Genomic DNA, 24,216 nt, shown 5'->3' on the forward strand with positions numbered 1-24,216 from the left:
CTATATCTATCCTACCCTGCCTTTCTAAGGTCTTCGAAAGCCAAGTTAACAAATAGATCACCGACCATTTCGAATCCCACCGTACCTTCTCCGCTATGCAATCTGGTTTCAGAGCTAGTCATGGGTGCACCTCAGCCACGCTCAAGGTCCTAAAAGATATCTTAACCGCCATCGATAAGAAACAGTACTGTGCAGCCGTATTCATTGACCTGGCCAAGGCTTTCGACTCTGTCAATCACCACATCCTCATCGGCAGACTCAGTAGCCTTGGTTTCTCAAATGATTGCCTCGACTGGTTCACCAACTACTTCTCCGACAGAGTTCAGTGTGTCAAATCTGAGGGCCTGTTGTCCGGGCCTCTGGCAGTCTCTATCGGGGTGCCACAGGGTTCAATTCTTGGGCCGACTCTCTTCTCTGTATATGTCATTGATGTCGCTCTTGCTGCTGGTGAGTCTCTGATCCACGTCTACGCAGACAACACCATTCTGTATACTTCTTAGGACACTGTGTTAACAACCCTCCAGACGAGCTTCAATGCCATACAACTCTCCTTCCGTGGCCTACAACTGCTCTTAAATACAAGTAAAACGAAATGCATGCTCTTCAACCGATCGCTGCCTGCACTTGCCCGCCCGTCCAGCATCACTACTCTGGATGGTTCTGACTTAGAATATGTGGACAACTACAAATACCTAGGTGTCAGGTTAGACTGTAAACTCTCCTTCCAGACTCACATAAAACATCTCCAATCCAAAGTTAAATCTAGAATTTGCTTCCTATTTCGCAACAAAGCATCCTTCACTCATGCTGCCAAACATACCCTTGTAAAACTGACCATCTTACCGATCCTCAACTTTGGCGATGTCATTTACAAAATAGCCTCCAACACCCTACTCAACAAATTGGATGCAGTCTATCACAGTGCCATCCGTTTTGTCACCAAAGCCCCATATACTACCCACCATTGTGACCAGTATGCTCTCGTTGGCTGGCCCTCGCTTCATACTCGTCGCCAAACCCACTGGCTCCAGGTCATCTACAAGACCCTGCTAGGTAAAGTCCTGCCTTATCTCTGCTCGCTTGTCACCAAATCTGCACCCACCCGTAGCACGCGTTCCAGCAGGTATACAGTGGGGGGGAAAAGTATTTGATCCCTGACGATTTTGTACGTTTGCCCACTGATAAAGAAATGATCAGCCTATAATTTTAATGGTAGGTTTATTTGAACAGTGAGAGACAGAATAACAACAAAAATATCCAGAAAAACGCATGTCAAAAATGTTATAAATTGATTTGCATTTTAATAAGGGAAATAAGTATTTGACCCCCTCTCAATCAGAAAGATTTCTGGCTCCCGGGTGTCTTTTATACAGGTAACGAGCTGAGATTAGGAGCACACTCTTAAAGGGAGTGCTCCTAACTGCAGCTTGTTACATGTAAAAAAGACACCTGTCCACAGAAGCAATCAATCAGATTCCAAACTCTCAACCATGGCCAAGACCAAAGAGCTCTCCAAGGATGTCAGGGACAAGATTGTAGACCTATACAAGGCTGGAATAGGCTACAAGACCATCGCCAAGCAGCTTGGTGAGAAGGTGACAACATTTGGTGCGATTATTCGCAAATGGAAGAAACACAAAAGAACTGTCAATATCTCTCGGCCTGGGGCTCCATGCAAGATCTCACCTCGTGGGGTTGCAATGATCATGAGAACGGTGAGGAATCAGCCCAGAACTACACGGGGGGATCTTGACAATGATCTCAAGGCAGCTGGGACCATAGTCACCAAGAAAATAATTGGTAACACACTATGCTGTGAAGGACTGAAATCCTGCAGTGCCTGCATGGTCCCCCTGCTCAAGAATACATATACATGCCCGTCTGAAGTTTGCCAATGAACATCTGAATGATTCAGAGGACAACTGGTGAAAGTGTTGTGGTCAGATGAGACCAAAATGGAGCTCTTTGGCATCAACTCAACTCGCCGTGTTTGGAGGAGGAGGAATGCTGCCTATGACCCCAAGAACACCATCTCCACCGTCAAACATGGAGGTGGAAACATTATGCTTTGGGGGTGTTTTTCTGCTAAGGGGACAGGACATCTTCACCGCATCAAAGGGACGATAGACGGGGCCATGTACCATCTAATCTTGGGTGAGAACATCCTTCCCTTAGCCAGGGCATTGAAAATGGGTCGTGGATGGGTATTCCAGCATGACAATGACCCAAAACACACGGCCAAGGCAACAAAGGAGTGGCTCAAGAAGAAGCACATTAAGGTCCTGGAGTGGCCTAGCCAGTCTCCAGACCTTAATCCCATAGAAAATCTGTGGAGGGAGCTGAAGGTTCGAGTTGCCAAACGTCAGCCTCGAAACTTTAATGACTTGGAGAAGATCTGCAAAGGGGAGTGGGACAAAATCCCTCCTGAGATGTGTGCAAACCTGGTGGCCAACTACAAGAAACGTCTGACCTCTGTGATTGCCAACAAGGGTTTTGCCACCAAGTACTAAGTCATGTTTTGCAGAGGGGTCAAATACTTATTTCCCCCATTAAAATGCAAATCATTTTATAACATTTTTGACATGCGTTTTTCTGGATTTCTTTGTTGTTATTCTGTCTCTCACTGTTCAAATAAACCTACCATTAAAATTATAGACTGATAATTTCTTTGTAAGTGGGCAAACGTTCAAAATCAGCAGGGATCAAATACTTTTCCCCCCACTGTATCTCACTTGTCACCCCCAAAGCCAATTCCTCCTTTGGCCGCCTCTCCTTCCAGTTCTCTGCTGCCAATGACTGGAACGAACTACAAAAATATCTGAAACTGGAAACACTTATCTCCCTCACTAGCTTTAAGCACCAGCTGTCAGAGCAGCTCACAGATCACTGCACCTGTACATAGCCCATCTATAAATAGCCCAAACAACTACCTCTTCCCCTACTGTATTTATTTATTTTGCTCCTTTGCACCCCAGTATTTCTACTTTGGACACTCATCTACTGTCAAATCTACCATTCCATTGTTTTAATTGCTATATTGTATTTACTTTGCCACCATGGCCTATTTATTGCCTTTACATCCCTTATCTCACCTCATTTGCTCACATTGTATGTAGACTTATTTTTCTGCTGTATTATTGACTGTATGTTTGTTTTACTCCATGTGTAACTCTGTGTTGTTATATGTGTCGAACTGCTTTGCTTTATCTTGGCCAGGTCGCAGTTGTAAATGACAACTTGTTCTCAACTTGCCTACCTGATTAAATAAAGGTGAAATAAACATTTTTTTTTTAAATAAGCATGCTGAAAGTCTGTTGTTAATTAGTGTACAGAGAAATAGCATTGTATTTGGTCAAACAATTTTTTCCAACATTTTGCTAAGAGCTGGCAGCAAGCTTGTAGGTCTGCTGTTGGAACCAGTAAAGGCCGCTGTTACGAACCTCTTTGGCCCAGCGGTCTAGGGGGTGATGGATACGAGACCCGTAACATAAATCATGCAAATTATAATCGTGACATGTAACAGTGAGAACCAAAAACCACAGACAACTGAAATCTACCGTCAAACTCAAAAGGTTTATTTTAAACACACGGTAAAGGGGTGTGAGAAAAGGGGCTGAGCTGGACCCAAGCAACTAAACAATAATCCAAAACCACCCCTAAACTAGACTAGCCTATTTCAACAACAGCTAGCTAACTAACCAAAAATACACTGGGTGGTCCGCCCAGTTCTAACTAGGGTACTTAGACACAGTATTCCTACGGGTAATGTATGCCCATGGGCGACTTGTCTTGGTACCCCCTTTTCCCACCAAACAAACAAACAGTCAAATAACAAAACTCACAGGATTACCGGACAAATGTGACATGTAGTTTGCAAAAACAAAAGAGATCAATACAGAGAGAGAGACACAGGGAGATAGAGATTGGACACAAGAGCGAATGAGCACAAAGATTGATCACAGAGTGCGAATGAGCTCGTGAGATAAAAATGAGCTCGCGAGATAAAAATGAGCTGGAGAGAAAACAACTGACTGGGTTTTTAAACCAAGGGAAAGGGACTGTGATTGGTTGAGGGAAAAGGAACCGGTGTCTTCTGATTGGGGACTGATGATTGTCACCTGTGAGGGGAGAAGGAGAGAAAAGAAACACACAGGATACACACTTGTATCCGTAACAGCCGCTTTACCACTCTTGGGTAGCAGAATGACTTTGGCTTCCTTCCAGGCCTGAGGACAAAGACTTTCCTCTAGGCTCAGATTAAAAATATGACAGATAGGAGTGGCTATAGAGTCAGCTACCATCCTCAGTAGCTTTCCATCTAAGTTGTCAATGCCAGGAGGTTTGTCATTATTGATCGATAACAATCATTTTTCCACCTCTCCCACACTAACTTTACTAAATTCAAACTTGCAATGCTTTTCTTTCATTATTCGTTTTTTTATGCATGAATACAATCGCTCACTGTTCGTTGTTGGCATTTCCTGCCTAAATTTGCCCACTTTGCCAATGAAATAATCATTAAAATAATTGGCAACATCAGATGGTTTTGTGATGAATAAGCCATCTGATTTGATGAAAGACGGAGTTGAATTTGTCTTTCTGCCCATCATTTCATTTAAAGTACTCCAAAGTTTTTTTCCATCATTCTTTATATCGTTTATCTTGGCTTCATAATAAAGTTTATTCCTCTTTTTGTTGAGTTTAGTCACATCATTTCTCAATTTGGAGTAAGTAGGGGTGGCAGGTAGCCTAGTGGTTAGAGCGTTGGGCCAGTAACCTCAAGGTTGGTGGATAGAATCCCCAAGCTGACAAGGTAAAAATCTGTCGTTCTGAAAAAGGCAGTTAACCCACTGCTCCTAGGCCGTCATTATCAATAAGAATTTGTTTTTAACTGACTTGCCTAGTTAAATAAATAAAAAATAAAAAGCAGCCAGACTTATTAGCCACTCCTTTTGCCCCATCTCTTTCAATCTGTAATGAGGTGCATACTGGCGGCAGAGAAGTCAGACGCAGGAGAGCGAAAACTGATTTACAACGGTGTCGTTTAATAAACATAAACCACCGTCGATAGAACAATACATGAAATGGGTCAAACAAAACCCGGTAATAACCAGCATACCGTGCACAAGCACTACAAGAAACAATTACGGACAAGGACATGGGGGGAAGAGAGGGTTAAATACACAACATGTAATTGATGGAATTGGAACCAGGTGTGATGGAAGACAAGACAAAACCAATGGAAAATGAAAAGTGGATCGGCGATGGCTAGAAGGTCGGCAACGTCGACCGCCGAATGCTGCCCGAACAAGGAGAGGGACCGACTTCAGAGGAAGTCGTGACACAACCATACAGTTTTTCAATTCCTCACCAACCATGGAGCCTTAACAGTTCTAACAGTCCGTTTCTTAACAGGTGCATGTTCATCAATAATTGGAAGAAGCAATTTTATAAATTAATCAAGTGCAGCGTCTGGATGCTCCTGATTAATCACATCAGACCAACAACATCATCCACATAAGAGTCACAGCAAAATCTTTTGTATGATCTCTTATACACTATTTTAGGCCCAGCTGTTGGAACTTTGGCTTTCCTTGATATAGCCACTATATTGTGATCACTGCATCCAATGGGTACGGAAACAGATTTAGAACAAAGTTCTACAGTATTAGTAAAAATGTGATCGATACATGTGGATGATCTTGTTCCTGTAGTGTTTGTAAACATCCTGGTAGGTTGATTAATAACCTGAACCAGATTGCAGGCACTGGTTACAGCAAGAAGCTTCCTCTTGAGCGGACAGCTTGATGAAAACCAGTCAATATTCAGGTCCCCAAGAAAGTAGACCTCTGTTTAAATCACATAGACGATCAAGCATTTCACACATATTATTTAGATACTGACTGTTAGCACTTGGTGGCCTATAGCAACACCCCAAAAGAAAAGGCTTTAGATGTGCCAAGTGAACCTGCAACCACAACACTTCAATAACACTTGACATAAGATCTTGTCTAAGCATGACAGGGATATGGCTCTGAATATATACAGCAACACCTCCCCCATGAGCATTCCTGTCTCTTCTATAGATGTTATATCCTTGTAAGTAAGAGTATAATTTGATCGTTAGTTAAACTGTTGAAAGAATGCAGAGGTTTTTCTCTCTTTGATGTAAACAGTCTTGGTTCTATGTTCTTTAGCACAGTCTAGTGGACACTGTAAATACGGGTGAAAACTACACTGATTTGATTGCCTTCCAATATATAATTTTTTGCTGTACATCACAGAAGAAACACTTGGTTACAGTATTTCATAAACACAGATCAAAAGATATTGTTTATAACTATAATCTTCAAAATCCCCCAAAATAAATAGAATGCGACATACATGTATTTGATACTGTACCAAAGGCGGAAGGTATTTGAGGTATTTGTATGTATATGTGTCGTAATATGCACATAACATCACACTACCAAACACAAAGATGAACGTTCTCACGTGTATGAACTTTGAACACAACACCTGGTGGTCTAGGAGGCCTACATTATTACCTAAATTTAAACTTGACTGTGAAATGTCTTATATAAGAACTGGAGGACCAGAGAGAGTGTTAGGGGTTAAGGGTTAAGGTTAGGCTGGAGAACGAGAGAGGGTTAGGGGTTAAGGGTTAAGGTTAGGCTGGAGGATGAGAGAAGGTTAGGGGTTAAGGTTAGGCTGGAGGACGAGAGAGGGTTAGGGGTTAAGGGTTAAGGTTAGGGGTAAGGGTAAGGGTTAATGTTAGGCTGGAGGACGAAAGAGGGTTAGGGGTTAAGGTTAGGCTGGAGGACGAGATAGGGTTAGGGGTTAAGGTTAGGCTGGAGGACGAGAGAGGGTTAGGGGTTAAGGGTTAAGGTTAGGCTGGAGGATGAGAGAAGGTTAGGGGTTAAGGTTAGGCTGGAGGACGAGAGAGGGTTAGGGGTTAAGGGTTAAGGTTAGGGGTAAGGGTTAATGTTAGGCTGGAGGACGAAAGAGGGTTAGGGGTTAAGGTTAGGCTGGAGGACGAGTGAGAGTTATGGGTTAAGGGTTAAGGTTAGGCTGGAGGACACGAGAGGGTTAGGAACACAGGAGGTTGGTGGCACCTTAATTGGGGAGAATGGGCTTGTGGTAATGACTGGAGCGGAATCAGTGGAATGGTATCAAATACATCAAACACATGGTTTCCAGGTGTTTGATGCCATTCCATTTGCTTCGTTCCGGGCCATTATTATGAGCCGTTCTCTCCTCAGCAGCCTCCACTGGTTAGGGGTTCAGGTTAGGCTGGAGGATGAAAGAGTGTTAGGGGTTAAGGTTAGGCTGGAGGACGAGAGAGGGGGTTTTCGAGTAAGGAAACCCTAAATGGCCTCTGTGACCATGCATTCACCTGGGGGTGGGTGGGAAGGCTCTGAGTTAGACTTCTTCATAATTTCACCCCTTCCAACAGAGACTGCCAGAAAGCATCAGGCTGATTATATATTTATGAAGCAGCTGCTTCCAACAACAAAGCAAAGTCAGCGTATCAATACACTTCCCATGACACATTCCACTACGAACCCTCAAGTCTAATTCAAGATGAATGGATTCTACAATGAAGTAAAAAAACACAGCGTGACCAAAGACACTCTGCTTGTCAAAGGATGTTTTGCTGCATGTCATGGGGTTGAGCTTGTGACAACAGTTCTCTAGCTCTCTAGTTCATGAGCGGATGTTTTCACTGAACTTAGGCAGCAAGCCCCCCCCCCCCAACATATGGAGGAGATCAAATCAATTGCATCAGTGACTCATTTATAGATTTTTTTGACATTATGTTTGTATGGCAAGCTGAAGAAGAGAGAGAGAGAGCGAGTGAGAAAGACTGCATTAGATGCAGACATACTGGCTGTATTTGATAGAAGGAAATACATTAAAATCAACAAAAGCCAATACATGTCACAGTCATAGGATATTACAACATACAGCATCTATCTGGATAATATACTGACTTGAAATCAGTTGGTTTGATATTTCATTGACAGATAAAAGATACATGCATAGATATTGAGCCCTATATCTCTTTGAGATCTTTCTATGGATCCATGCGTGTAATCTACTCATAAAAATACAATTTTGACAACTTCAATATCACCTAATTCAGACAAGTGAAGCATATGATCTCTACAGGTTTACTGCTCCCAACGGAATGCTACACTGCATTCTGTGCATGGGAGGGGAACAACAGGGAAATTCATTGGCAGGATGCCTGGTCATTTGTGTGTGTGTGTGTGTGTGTGTGTGTGTGTGTGTGTGTGTGTGTGTGTGTGTGTGTGTGTGTGTGTGTGTGTGTGTGTGTGTGTGTGTGTGTGTGTGTGTGTGTGTGTGTGTGTGTGTGTTTATAATATTTCCCTAAAGCTGACAAATGGCCTATCTTAACCTTTCACTCACATTTTACAACATACAGTAAATCAACATTTGAGGAAAAACTGACAGCTGTAATTAAGTCTGTCCTTCTAGTCCAACCCAGAGCCCTGGGCAAACCACTTCCATGCCACATTGCTTGAGGACATCTGATCAATTGAAGTACCGGTTCCATTCCTGCTTGGTTATCTGAGGACAGGCACTACTAGAATCATGCAGTTCACAAGATTAAAGAGCACTTGTAAAGCACTGGTTAGACTAGATACTGTAGCAACCTTCAACACCTACTGACCTTGTCAAGAGGTTCAGACGTCTTGATGTAGAAGTGTTGGACTGACAGTCACATGGAACCCAGGTTCAAGTCCTGGTACAGCTACCCCCCCCCCCACATTGTCTAAAGGAAGGGTGGAGTGTAGAAACCTTAGTACAAACCTTAGCGACCTTGTCAGGAAGTTACATCTATTTTATGGCTAAGATGTTGGAAAGACAGCCGCAGGGACCACCATGTTATAAAGTCTAATGCAGTCACACACTTTGTTTTCTTCAAATATCAACTATAAGGACCATTATGCTTCATCAGGGCAAGTTTTGCATAAATCTGACTCTAACTATATTCAGATACATCAGAAAAATTGAACTCGGCCTATGGTTGTTTTGGCAGTAAAAATCAGTTTTTCATTCGCTTCAGATGAATATAACAGATTTTTGGCACAAAACGTTGTTTTGCAACGGAGAACATTTTTATGGCTATTTGGAGCAGATTTGGAGTCAGTGTTGTATACTTGCCGGCACAACTACTTTAGTTGGGCAGTAGGTTTTCTATAGACTGTGGTGGTGTGTCATAATATTTGCTTATAAAATTGGATGTTTAATAGAGTCCCAGTAGCGTCCCAGTAAGCAAAATGACATTGAAAATACGTATTTTAGATGTCTTTTCCAGATGTTGACAACGTGTGCATTTCAGGCGGCGAATGAAAGTTTAGATGGCCGTTGAAAGACGTCTTAAATGGACGTCAAAAATACGTATTTTCCAGACGTTGAAAATACATATTTTCCGGACATTAAAAATATATATTTTCGAGACGATGAACATGACTCTTTTTCAGACGTTGAAATCAGGTGCATTTTTAGTGCTGAACGAAAGGTTAAAATACATATTTTCCGGACGTTAAAAATATCTAATTTACAGACATTGAAAAGTATTTTACCCTCATTGATTCTATGGTCAGTATTTGAACTACTATACATTCTCAATTAAGTATACATTATTTCAAAATAACAGTTTTTCACAACTCTTAATAGGAAATATTGTCTCATACGCTCTTATCCAGAGCGACTTACATTTGTATTAAAATATCGAAGTGGTCCCCTGTGGCAATCAAACCCACAATTCTGGCATTGAAAGCATCATGCTCTACCAACTGAGCCACACGGGACTACAACAAAAAATGTATTATTGCTCCCATCTATCACATGCACTTATTGTAGCTGTTTCAAAAGCTTTAAAAACTGGCAGCAATGATGTTCAAAGTCGTCCAACCGACAGAATAAACCAACAGACCACTTCAACAACATTCTGAGTAACAGTTACAGATATTTTTTTTCTTGCTATGACTGTCATATGCTGTTGTTTATCTACCTTAGTTGAATGCACTGATTGTAAGTCACTCTGGCTGGTGAATGAACAAAAAAAACACTTATTATTCGAATGAGCTTTGCCCGCAAACCAGTACAGATTTGGTCGATGTGGACCAGAGTCAGATTAAAACTAATCATAGATGTCTAGGCTATGTTTCACAAGATTGAACAGCACTGTAAAGCATGGTTTAGTACAATAGAACACAGTACAATATGTGTATTGGACAGTAAAGTAGTGTGCAGTAGAGTATACATTTTAGTCATTTAGTGGAGACGCTTATCCAGAGCGACTTACAGGGTTAAGTGTCTTGCTCAAGTGCACATCGACATATTTTTCATCTAGTCAGCTCGGGGATTTGAACCAGCAACCTTTTGGTTACTGTCTCAACGCTCGCAACCGCTTGGCTCGCTGCCCTAGTAGAGTACATTAGAGTAGAGTGCAATACAGTACACTATAATTGTCTTTACTTTACTGTACTCTAGTGTGCTATACTGTATTGTATTGTACTGTACTGTACTCTACTATACTACCTTTCGTTACTATACTCTGCTGTGCTCTACTGTAATGTGCTGTACTCTGCTGTGCTCTACTGTAATGTGCTGTACTCTGCTGTGCTCTACTGTAATGTGCTGTACTCTGCTGTGCTCTACTGTAATGTGCTGTACTCTGCTGGGCTCTACTGTAATGTGCTGTACTCTACTGTAATGTGCTGTACTCTGCTGTGCTCTACTCTACTGTACTCTGCTGGGCTCTACTGTACTGTACTCTGCTGTGCTCTACTGTACTGTGCTCTACTCTGCTCTACTGTACTGTACTCAACTGTGCTCTGCTGCTCTCTACTGTACTGTACTGTGCTGTGTTCTAATGTACTGTGCTGTGCTCTACTGTACTCAGTGGTGGAAAAAGTACATAGATGTCTGTGATTGGTTCAGAAATGGCCCGGAAATCTGAACCAATCACCATCATTAATAATAATACTTTATTCAACTTTTATACCGTGTGCTTCTTGAAGCCTCCAGCAGACGGGCAGCTGTGGTCATGAGAGGATCTGGAAGCTCATAGCTAGATGGTCAGCGGAAGTGGTGGTCGGAGCTGGTGGTCAGGTCAGCAAGTCTGTTTGCAGATTCTCTGTATTGGGACTCTGTGATGAAGTTTTAGCTCCCCACAGAGCACAGCCCACTCCTTACTTCAGAATTATCTCCCTGAGCAATGAAAAAGCTGTCCCACTGCCACCTCTCTATTCAAAACCTCCTCTTGAGTCACCGTTGGTGAAAAACAACCCAGAGTCAGTAGGTGTAATTCAAATGAAAACACACACCGGATAGCTAGCATGAGCATTAGCTTTAGCTATCTAACTTGTTGACAACACTGTTTTTCGTCAATTTAGAGAAAAAATCCAATACATGATATGAAGACTTAATCTGCACTCATTTAGCTATTACAAAATAAAAAAGTTTATCAAAAAGTATTTGCATATTAAATATGATTAAATATGTAAATAATTGACATGTCTATGTTATATAATTATAGATGTCTATGTTTGGGATAAATCAAGGCCAGTCCGGACCAAATCTGAACGTCTAAGTTTGGGCCAAATATATCAAATCAAATTTATTTATATGGCCCTTCTTACATCAGCTGATATCTCAAAGTGCTGTGCAGAAACCCAGCCTAAAACCCCAAACAGCAAGCAATGCAGGTGTAGAAGCACAGTGGCTAGGAAAAACTCCCTAGAAAGGCCAAAACCTAGGAAGAAACCTAGAGAGGAACCAGGCTATGAGGGGTGGCCAGTCCTCTTCTGGCTGTGCCGGGTGGAGATTATAACAGCACATGGCCTAGATGTTCAAATGTTCATAAATGACCAGCATGGTCAAATAATAATAATCATAGTAGTTGTCGAGGGTGCAACAAGTCAGTAACACAGAGTAAGTGTCAGTTGGCTTTTTCATGGCCGATCTTTGAGAGTATCTCTACCGCTCCTGCTGTCTCTAGAGAGTTGAAAACAGCAGGTCTGGGACAGGTAGCACGTCAGGTGAACAGGTCAGGGTTCCAGCAGGTCTGGGACAGCAGGTCTGGGACAGGTAGCACGTCCGGTGAACAGGTCAGGGTTCCATAGCTGCAGGCAGAACAGTTGGAACTGGAGCAGCAGCACGGCCAGGTGAACTGGGGACAGCAAGGAGTCATCAAGCCAGGTAGTCCTGTGGCATGGTCCTAGGGCTCAGGTCCTCCGAGAGAGAGAAAGAAAGAAAGAGAGAAAGAAAGAGAGAATTAGAGAGAGCATATTTAAATTCACACAGGACACCGGAAAAGACAAGAGAAATACTCCAGATGTGACAGACTGACCCTAGCCCCCCGACACATAAACTACTGCAGCATAAATACTGAAGGCTGAGACAGGAGGGGTCAGGAGACACTGTGGCCCCATCCGATGAAACCCCCAGACAGGGCCAAACAGGTAGGATATAACCCCACCCACTTTGCCAAAGCACAGCCCCCACACCACTGGAGGGATATCTCCAACCACCAACATACCATCCCGGGACAAGGCCGAGTATAGCCCACAAAGATCTCCGCCACGGCACAACCCAAAGGGGGGCTCAAGTGTGGCCGCCAACCCAGACAGGAAGACCACGTATAGACCGGACATCTGTGGAAATCTATGATTGGTTCAGATCTAGTCTGGTCTGAACTGGACCAAAAATCTGCATCTGTTGACGTTGAGAAATTAAGGTCGGTCTGGACTGCACCAAAAAAAGACCCCAAAAAGACAGAGGACCAACAAAAGACATCCAAAAGACAATGCCTGACGTTAAATGCTTGGTGGGGTGGCCTAATCTAAATGATGTGTGCCATATTAGGTTGATAAAATAATTTCAATATTTTTTATCTATATTGCATTTTCATAGCTTTGACATTGCAATATCTATATAATGACTATGTGCAATCAGGCTGCATGGGAAAAGAAACTGACAATACGAAAAACAATGATTCATTCAAGAAAATGATTACATTCATCTTGATCCGTTAATCATGGTCATGAGTCAGTTTTCTATTGAACAAACGATTGAACAAAAGCTGAATCATTGTACCTGGATTCATTGTGAGACACAGGAGGTTGGTGGCACCTTAATTTGGGAGGATGGGCTCGTGGTAATGGCTGGAGGGAAATCAGTAGAACGCTATAAAATACATCAAACACATGGTTTCCATAGTTTTCAGGTGTTTGATGCCATTCCAATCGCTCCATTCCAGCCATTATTATATGCCGTCCTCCCCTCAGCAGCCTCCACTGATTGTGGCACACACTTTCACGAGTCTAGCTTGCGCAACTCCTAGACATGGGTGGCTCAGTAGAGAACATTTATTTGAGATCCAACATGTAGCTCAGTGTTTGATGCCGAGTTCATCTCATGTCAGAAACTCAGGACCTCTGAGTTAAAATGAACGGAAGTTATTTGCATAGAGCTTCCTATTTTTTTTATTCTGATACTTCTTAAGTGGTAAACTCGGGTATCATATTTTACCACATTCATGTCATGTTGGACACTCGGGACCTCCGAGTTAAAAGGAACGTAAATTATTTGCTTATTTTCCTATTGGTTTATTCTGATACCTCCCAAGTGAAAAACTAGGGATCCAAATTTTCCACCTAGATTAGCAAATTGGAAATTTCAGCGTTTCCAACACAATGGAAACGCGGCATTTCAACAACGAGTAAGCAAGTCGGAAGTCATGCGACATTCATGTGCTAGTCGGGAACGCCGAAAGTTCAGACGTGCTTATCGTTGTAGAAAGATGATCCTGAATTTCTTGGTAAGTATCAGAATTAACCAATAGGAAGCTCTACGCCAGGAGCGTCAAACTCATTCCATGGAAGGCCAAGTGTCTGCAGGTTTTTGTTTTTTCCTTTCAATTAAGACCTTAAAAAACCAGGTGAGGGGAGTTCCTTACTAATTAGTGACCTTAATTAATTAATAAAGTACAAGGGAGGAGTGAAAACCAGCAGATACTCGGCCCTCCGTGGAATGAGTTTGACCACAGGTTGGTGGCACCTTAATTGGGGAGAATGGGCTTGTGTTAATGGCTGGAGCGGAGTAAGTGGAATGGTATCAAATACGTCAAACACATGCCATTCCATTCGCTCTGTTCCAGCCATTAGTATGAGTAATCCTCTCCTCAGCAACCGCCACTGAGTTTGACACATGCGCTTTACATAAATAACTTTTGTTAATTTTAACTTGGAGGTTCTGAGTATCCGATAGCACATGAACGCAGCATTAGACTGTGGTTTGAGATGAGAAACACTATTTTCACGCCATTGAGACAGCTACAACCGGAAGTTAAGGTTAGGGAAAATGTTCACCTTACCGGTTATAAAAATCACTCCAGGTCGTAGCTGTATCGAAGTGGCATGAAAAGAGTGTGTCCCGGTTTGGGATATCAAATTCTTTCAGAATACGAGAAACGCTCTTTTCACGGCACGTTGATTAAACTACAACTGGAAGTTACTTTTTCATAGCAGGTTAGGAGAACTTAGGCAGCTGGTTAGGAGAATTAGGTTAGGGTTAGCGAAAATGCTCTCCTAACCTGCTACGAAAATAATTTCCGTTCGTAACTGTATCGAAAAGAGTGTCCAAATACAGCACAGCATGGTTAAAGGTTTTGTGTCACTTCAGAATTGACGTCACTAGTTACCACAGACACAAAGTCATAAACCCCACCGATTTCTACAATATATTTTCCTAAAGTCTGATTTTAAACCTAACCCTTAACCACACTTCTAATAGTATGCCTAACCCCAAACTTAAATGAAGACAAAAAAAGTACATTTTTGTTTTCATGAATTTCTACGATATAAAAAGCAAATCAGCGTATCCCATTCGAATTCTCCAATAATTTACGTAAGTCAATGCGCAACCCTCCCAGAGTGCAGTTCGTTTTTTTTTTTGCCATCTTGTCGAGTGGTAAGAGGAAGAGCAGAGCGGCGGTTAGCTTGCTGCTAGTAACTAGGTTTGTGTCATAGCAGCAGCTCTAACTAGTGAGAAAACCAGAGAACGAGGAAGATAAACTTTCTTAAATTCAGGAATTTCTCTCTGTCGGAGGATATAGATTCAATGTGAAGATTTGGAAGAGGATATGGACTTGTTTACATGATGTCGTACAGGCTTGTTTATAGGTAAGGATCGAACTAACGACACCGATAGCTATTATTTGGTTAGCTTTTAGCTACATTAGCTAGCCAGCTAAAAGGGAGAGTGGTGAACGGAGCCCGCCTCAGACTAAAGTGTTGGTAGCAGCTGGTGAGCGGTAACTGCAACAGGGGGCTACTTGCAACTCCGGGACCGGGACAATAACGCACGCAGGAGGCCAGGTTCGGAAGAACTGGAGGAGTAGGAGGTGGTGATATAGGGATACTTGTCACACAGAGACTAGCTAACGTTACCCTGTCCGATTTCGGACGCTGGGCTGGTTCTTTTTTTTTTTTTTTTTACAGACAATCTGCAACAGGAGAGGGGAGCAAGGAATATGTCGCATACTTGCCTGCTATAATCTGTGAATTCTTTAGCTAGCTCGTTAAAAGATATCACTTACTGAGCTCAGACGAAACACTTATCAAGGAAATAGACAGTAAATTGAGTGACTAGCAAAGATATTCAACATGTCAAAAATGCCAGCAAAGAAGAAGAGTTGTTTTCAGATCACGAGTGTGACACAGGCTCAGGTGGCGGCCAGTAGCATCACGGATGACACCGAGAGTCTGGACGACCCGGACGAATCCAGGACCGAGGATGTGTCATCCAAAATATTCGACGTGTCCCTGGCCGATCCGGGAGTATGTGATCGAAGTTCATCCGAGGAGACTTTAAACAATGCAGGGGAAGCGGAGGCAGCTGTCATGGCCTTACATTTACTTCAAGAGGGGCAGCCAGTGGCTGCAACAGGTCCTTTTAATGGGGGCCATGCTCTTAGAAGTACAGGCCTGAGCCATGTCAACCCACACTTTTTAGGGGGTAGTGGTCCTGTACCGACTGCGAGTCAGCCCTCCATTCCAACCTCGGCCACCCAGCAGCCGACAACAGTCAACGCTGGCCCTGCTGCGAATGTTTCCCCAAGTGTATCTCAGACGCCCCCCGTGGCGCCTAGCTCTACAACGACGACAAGCTGTAGTTCACGTTTCAGGGTCATTAAACTTGACCACAGTACAGGAGAGCCCTTCAGACGGGGCAGATGGACATGTATTGAGTTCTATGAGAGAGATTCTGAGGGCTCTAGCATGAGCAGGACTGTGGATAGCATAAAACACGCTGTCACCATTGACCACAATGCAGACAGTGGGCTAGGGACCACAGGAAGCAATGTGGTTGCTCCTAGTGCTCTCTCCACACAGGCTCAGGAGTCCACAGGTGATAGTGGCTACTACACTTTCCACCATGGCCATCCTCCGGAGCTTCAGCAGCAAGGCTACAGCCTAGAGCCCCAGACAGGGAGCGGGGCGAATGCCTTACAGCCCACAGGGTACTCAGCGACAGTATCCCAGGCACAGATCAACGTGCAGCCCGCTGTCCCCCAAATGCTTCACCCTATTGGCCTCAACGGTGTGCCCCAAGGTGGCATGCTGCAAAAATCCCCCCTTGTGCCTCTTGCCACGCAGGCCAAGCAGTTTGCCTACTCCGCTCATGCCTCTGGAATGCACCCCAGTCAGCTGGACTACCGACAGCAGCACTTAGCCCCTCTACAGCCTCAGGGCTCCAGCCCTCAAACCCACCCCATGGCCTCCCTCTCTGTGGGGCCTCTGTTGAGCCAGGGCCCCTCGTCTGTCAACACCCCTCAGGCTGGGGAGCTGTCTGGGTCTTTGCACGGCGGTCCATTAGCCTCGACCCAGGGGCTGTTGCAGCAGGTAGCCAGCGGGGCCGTTATGTCTCCTGCCCTACAGCAGCCGGTGAGTCATCCTCAGCCTTCAGGAGGAGTGGGCAGGGCCTCCGTTGTCCAGAATGTGCCTGCCACAGTGCCCAGTGCCACCAACACCCCCCCAGGCATGCCAAGCCAGGCCCCTGACCCAGGAGGACTCCCCCTGGCCCAGGTAGCTCGCGGTGAGGCCACAGCTGGAGCAGCCGGGCAGGGCCTTCCCACTGCCAGCCAGGGGGACGACAGCCGCAGGAGGTCGGACACCCTACCTCAGCCCAATGCAACCCCTGGAAAAGATGTCATGAGGCCTTTCATCCCTGAGAGCTTGCAGCTGGCCACTCCCACAGTCAACAGCCTGTTCGGGATAGCCATTCCCATGGATGGAGATGAGGATGGGTAAGAGATTTGTTTTAAATTCACTTCAAATGTTGGAGGGCCTAGCTCAATGTTCAAACCTTATCTGTGTAATGTAGTGTCCAGACAAGGTGTTTATCCATTCACTCTCAATGGAGTGTCAATGGGCATCATGTTAAGATGTAAACAAAACTCAAGTGTTAGAAAACTGAGTAGTGCTGAGGGACTGAGAGCTATTTCTGGAAGACTGCCATCATGTTATACATTCCCGTGGCATTCTGCAGCAGTGCGGTCATACTCAATGTTGTGTAGTGAAGGCCTCCTCTTGCCAAGGCTAGTGTGAGGTATGCTATTCCTGGAAATGTTTACTTGTATGTAAAAACATCTCTCGCGGTTGTGTTCAGAAGGTAAATGTGGAGTTTGGGGGGGGCGGAAGGGCAAGGTGGGTGGGGGGGGCAAGGTGGCAGGGGGGAGAACTGCGCCAGAGAGAACTGGCATGGAGGAAGGAATCCTTTTTAATGTGTTTCATTGGTGCCTACTAGGGCTGACCCTGTTTTAGTCGACTGGTTGATTATTTTAATTTTTTTGTATTACTTTTAGTCGAGACCGCAGGAATGGCACACCAGTATCACCAGTAGTGCATTTGCCGTTAATTCCCATAATTTCAGATCTCCAATGTTTGTTTGGTTACTGTAATTTCTGTTAATGCATTCATTTATTATTATTTTAATGTTCTCATTGTCGGAGTGGACATGTTGTTTGCTTGTTAACTTGGGTCAAACGTTACAGGTAGCCTTCCACAAGCTTCCCACAATAAGTTGGGTGAAATTTGGCCCATTCCTCCTGACAGAGCTGGTGTAACTGAGTCAGATTTGTAGGCCTCCTTGCTCGCACACACTTTTTTTCAGTTCTGCCCACAAATATTCTATAGGATTGAGGTCAGGGCTTTGTGATGGCCACTCCAATACCTTGACTTTGTTGTCCTTAAGCCATTTTGCCACAACTTTGGAAGTATGCTTGGGGTCATTGTCCATTTGGAAGACCCGTTTGCGACCAAGCTTTAACTTCCTGACTGATGTCTTGATGTTTCTTCAATATATCCACATAATTTTCCTCCTCATGAAGCCATCTATTTTGTGACGTGCACTAGTCCCTCCTGCAGCAAAGCACCCCCACAACATGATGCTGCCACCCCCGTGCTTCACGGTTGGGATGGTGTTCTTCGGCTTGCAAGCCTCCCCCTTTTTCCTCCAAACATAACGATGGTCATTATGACCAAACAGTTCTATTTCTTCAAAAAGTACGATCTTGGTCCCCATGTGCAGTTGCAAACCGTAGTCTGGCTTTTTTATGGTGGTTTAGGAGCAGTGGCTTCTTCCTTGCTGAGCGGCCTTTCAGGTTATGTCGATATAGGACTCGTTTTACTGTGGATATAGATACTTCTGCACCTGTTTCCTCCAGCATCTTCACAAGGTACTTTGCTGCTGTTCTGGGATCGATTTGCACTTTTCGCACCAAAGTACCTTCATCTCTAGGAGACAGAACGTGTCTCCTTCCTGAGCGGTATGACGGCTGCGTGGTCTCATGGTGTTTATACTTTTTTATTTTTGTATTGCTTGTAACTGTTTCAGTAATGCAATTTCTTGTGCTGTTAGTAGAATAACCTATGTGTAAATGAAATCTGTTGATGTATTTTTTGTGTTATCTGTGATCGTTTTGTTTGTCTAGTTTAGTTTTTTTAATCATTGTACCTAAGCTGTATGTGTAAACATGTATACACAGGGCCCAGCTGTAAAAGAGACCTTGGTCTCAGTCTGTGTTCCTTGTTGAAATAAAGGTAGAATAATATACTTGCATATTATTGTTTGTACAGATGAATGTGGTACCTTCAGGCGTTTGGAAATTGCTCCCAAGGATGAACCAGACTTGTGGAGGTCTACAACTTTTTTTCTGAGGTCTTGGCTGATTTCTTTAAATTTTCCCATGATGTCAAGCAAAGAGGCACTGAGTTTGAAGGAAGGCCTTGAAATACATCCACAGGTACACCTCCAATTGACTCAGATGTCATTTAGCCTATCGGAAGCTTCTAAAGCCATGACATCATTTTCTGGAGTCTTCCAAGCTGTTTGAAGGCACAGTCAACTTAGTGTATGTAAACTTCTGACCCACTGGAATTGTCATACAGTGAATTATAAGTGAAATAATCTGTCTGTAAACAATTGTTGGAAAAATTACTTGTGTCATGCACAAAGTAGATGTCCTAACTGACTTGCCAAAACTATAGTTTGTTCACAAGAAATTTGTGGAGTGGTTGAAAAACGAGTTTTAATGACTCCAACCAAAGTGTATGTAAACTTCCGACTTCAACTGGATGTACAGGGGGTACCGGTGCAGAGTCAGTGTGCGGGGGCACCAGTTGAGGTAATATGTAGGTAGAGGTAAAGAAGTTACTTTTAGATTTGTGTAATTTTAATTTACTTATTAATCACAATTCAATGATTTTGACATATGAGGTCTTTATTATAAATTAAACTATTCCGTGAAAATAAGCATATGAAAACCATAACATGCAGATCAGTAGAAATGGTAAGATAAATTGGCACTATAAATGGAAAAGGTTGCCAACCCCTGGCGTAGCATATTACCAGCAACTCCGGGAGCTAATGGCAGAATCTGTGAAGGCCAGCAGCAGTTGGAGGTGGTGGTTCGGGAACAGGTTTTTTTTTTCTTCTTCTGGTTAGGCTTTCTTGATCTCTGGCTCCCTCTTGAGTCATTTGTGTGTCATTATTTAATCACAGTGTGCTTAAAGCATCAGACAAGCTCTGTAGTCTACATATAGTTGATTTTATAAAAACACAGTGTGAGTATGTTAGAGCATTGGGGCAGTGACCGAAAGGTTGCTGGAATGAATCCCTGAGCTGACATGGTAAAAATCTGTCGTTCTGCCCCTGAACAAGGCAGTTAACCTACTGTTCCCCGGGCGCCGAAGACATGGATTGTCGATTTCCCTTATATGGAAAATTAAAATCAGACAAGTCCATTGGTCGATTTTTCTGATTCTTTTTTTGGTCGGGGACAGCCCTAGTGTCTACTGAAACACTGGATAACAACCCACCTTTGTTATAGACACTCAGAACCCCATAATTATCCCCCCTCTCCTTTTTGTGTTGAGGGCTGTTAAATAAATTACACTAAAAGTAATGCTGACACTTTCACTGAAGTGAATCCTCTTCTAGCATGGAGCCCTGTGTTTTTGTTCTGGGGTAGAGTAACTCTGGATCTTTTCCTAGCATGACACCTCATAAATAGGGGGTGGAGAGGGAGGAATAATAGACAGAGCAAGTTGTTGCCAGTGTAATGTCATCGGGGAACAGCCCGTGCCCATTTTGTAATCGTTCTCGGATGTTGGCAGTGACATCAGTGGAGCCCTATATAACCAACCATGGAGCCATGATGGCAGCAGGTCTGCATCCCAAGTTACACCTTGTTCACTACTGTTGAGTCCTAAAGAGAACAGGGTGTCATTTGGGAAGCAGGACGTCGGTGGAGAGGACAGGCCGACAGGTGGGCTCCAGTCAACGATGAGATGACACGGCTGGATTGAGTCTAGTCTCTGTCAACTGTCTAGCTCAGTCCTATCATGGCCTGCCCTGGCTGATGTTGACATGGGATTTTCTCTCTCCTTGAAATCGCTCACATTTCAGACTGATTCTTGATCACTTGTACTCTCACTGTTTATTGACTTTTGGAGGCTCTTGAGAGGCTTCCGATTAGATTTCTCACAAACACACGTGTAGAATGTTCCTGTTCTGAAGTTTGGTTAACCTTGGCGTGTGTGCTGGGAGGCTAGCCTGTGTGTAGCCTAAAGGGGAGATGGCAGGTTAGCAGAGCCAGCTAGGCTCTAGATTAGCTAATATTCAGATAAAATATATACAACTTCCTGACAATTCAAAATGATCCAAATGTAAGAAACACGTCTGAAATCATGTCACATCTTCTAGGGAGAGACATGTTTACTCCTACAGTCAGAGACTCATTGTTCTGTACACCATATCAACTCCTACGTGAAACCAGGTCAGGGCCAAGTCTCTCATTGTTTGTTCTGGTCTTTTATTAAAACAACGCTGGGTGGCGGAGTGCGACTGGGAAGAAGTTGAGTCTTCAGCTTGGAAAGTTTGGCATCTTCTATACTCAATTCTGTCCTTTTTAGCCAAATAAACCAGTGAGGATGCCCTTGGGACAAATTGGCTCAAGTGAACAGAATGGTATGGTCTTCAACTGAATTATTCCCTGGATAATACTCCCTGGATAGATTCCCCTCAGCCTGACTCTGAATGCGAGGTTAGTAGGGCTTAGTAGTTGGATCCTAACTTAACCTCTTACATCTAGACATTCCGCTAGCGGAACACCTGCTCCAATATCCAATGATAGGCGTGGCGCGAATTACAAATTCCTCAAAAATACAAAAACTTCAATTTTTCAAACATATGACTATTTCACAGCATTTTAAAGACAAGACTCTCCTTTATCTAACCACACTGTCCGGTTTCAAAAAGGCTTTACAGCGAAAGCAAAACATTAGATTATGTCAGCAGAGTACCAAGCCAGAAATAATCAGACACCCATTTTTCAAGCTAGCATATAATGTCACAAAAAACAAAACCACAGCTAAATGCAGCACTAACCTTTGATGATCTTCATCAGATGACAACCCTAGGACATTATGTTATACAATGCATGCATGTTTTGTTCAATCAAGTTCATATTTATATCAAAAACCAGCTTTTTACATTAGCATGTGACGTTCAGAACAAGCATACACCCCGCAAACATCCGGTGAATTTACTAAATTACTCACGATAAACGTTCACAAAAAACATAATTATTTTAAGAATTATAGGTACAGGAGTCCTCTATGCACTCGATATGTCCGATTTTAAATTTTTCTTTTATTTGTATTTTTTTTTTAAATAGCTTTTCGGTGAAAGCACATTTTGCAATATTCTCAGTAGATAGCCCAGCCATCACGGCTAGCCATTTAGACACCGACCAAGTTTAGCCCTGATCAAACTCCGATTTACTATTACAAAAGTTTCATTACCTTTGTTGTCTTCGTCAGAATGCACTCTCAGGACTGCTACTTCAATAACAAATGTTGGTTTGGTCCAAAATAATCCATCGTTATATCCGAATAGCGGCGTTTTGTTCGTGCGTTCCAGACACTATCCGAAATGGTGAAGAAGGGTCGCGCGCATGGCGCAATTCGTGACAAAAAAATTCTAAATATTCCATTACCGTACTTCGAAGCATGTCAACCGCTGTTTAAAATCAATTTTTATGCCATTTATCTCGTAGAAAAGCGATAATATTCCGACCGGGAATCTCCTTTTCGGCAAACAGAGGAAAAAATCACAAAGACGGGGGCGGCCAGGTCACGCGCCTAAGCCCAGAGTCCCTTGATCGGCCACTTGAGAAAGGCGATAATGTGTTTCAGCCTGGGGCTGGGATGACGACATTCAGGTTTTTCCCGGGCTCTGAGCGCCTATGGACGACGTAGGAAGTGTCACGTTAGAGCAGAGATCCTTAGTAAAAGATAGAGATGGCAAAGAAGTTCCAGAAATGGTCAGACAGGCCACTTCCTGTAAAGGAATCTCTCAGGTTTTGACCTGCCATTTGAGTTCTGTTATACTCACAGACACCATTCAAACAGTTTTAGAAACTTTAGGGTGTTTTCTATCCATATATAATAAGTATATGCATATTCTAGTTACTGGGTAGGATTAGTAACCAGATTAAATCGGGTACGTTTTTTATCCAGCCGTGAAAATACTGCCCCCTAGCCATAAGAGGTTAAGACTACTTCTTAATCGGCTATCAATTATTTAACCTGTATTTATCACAATGGTTTTTTTCAAAACGTTGGGGATAAATACCTGGGCTACCCTTAAGAGGAAAACCCAGTAACTAGGCAACACCGACTTGCGCTACAGTCAGGCCTTATGCCGTCATGTGGTCACTCCAGGACCCAGCATTGATAGTCCTGTGGCCCTACTTAACAAAGTGACTGGTTTCAGTGTCTGCATGTGAGCCACCGCTGAGACCCCCACTACTATTGATTAGTGGGCCTGCTGCTCTGATTGGCCTTTCTAACTATGTAATCTATTTTATTTGTCCCATTCGCCAAATACAACAGGTGTAGTACCTTACCGTGAAATGCTTACTTACAAGCTCTTAAAATAAAATGTATATTGTTATTTTACTGTTATATATATCTATATATAACAATAAGGCTATATACAGGGGGTACTGAGTCAATGCATGGGGGTACAGGTTAGCCAATGCCAGATCTTTTCATTCTCCTGAGGGGGGAAATGGCGTTGTCGTGTCGAATAGGTTTTGTTGTGCCCTCTTCACGACTGTCTTGGTGTGTTTGGACCATGTTTGTTTATTGGTGTTGTGGACACCAAGGAACTTGAAACTCTCGACCCGCTCCAATACAGCCTTGTCGGTGTATGGGGGCATGGTCGGCCCTCCTTTTCCTGTAGTCCACGATCATCTCCTTTCTTGTTCACGTTGAGGGAGAGCTTGTGGTCCTAGCACCACTGCCCGGTCTCATCATTGATTGGTGATCAGGCCTACCATCGATGTGTCGTCAGCAAACTTAATGATGGTGTTGGAGTCGTGCTTGGCCACGCAGTCGTGGGTGAACCGGGAGTACAGGAGGGGAGTAAGCACGCACCCCTGAGGGGCTCCTGTGCTGAGGATCAGCATGGCAGATGTGTTGTTGCCTACCCTTACCAACAGTGTGTTGTGAAATCTGTGAATGTATTGTAATGTTTTTAAAATTGTATAAACGGCCTTAATTTTGCTGGACCCCAGGAAGAGTTAGCTAATGGGGATCCATAATAAAT

The 24,216-nt window shown here is 43.5% G+C and overlaps 1 protein-coding gene across 1 annotated transcript in view; it reads left to right on the plus strand.

Annotated features, from left to right (window-relative positions):
• The first annotated feature begins 14,990 nt into the window (after nt 1–14,990).
• LOC106574174 (TSC22 domain family protein 2) overlaps nt 14,991–24,216 on the plus strand; it is a 49,513-nt gene continuing 40,287 nt past the window's right edge. Inside the window, exon 1 of the mRNA XM_014149843.2 lies at nt 14,991–17,347. Coding sequence (XP_014005318.1) covers nt 15,705–17,347 — 1,643 coding nt within the window. The 5' untranslated portion in view covers nt 14,991–15,704. The remainder of the gene's footprint in view (nt 17,348–24,216) is intronic.

This window comes from Salmo salar, chromosome ssa16 (genome assembly GCF_905237065.1).
Source record: "Salmo salar chromosome ssa16, Ssal_v3.1, whole genome shotgun sequence".
Taxonomy (NCBI): domain Eukaryota; kingdom Metazoa; phylum Chordata; class Actinopteri; order Salmoniformes; family Salmonidae; genus Salmo; species Salmo salar.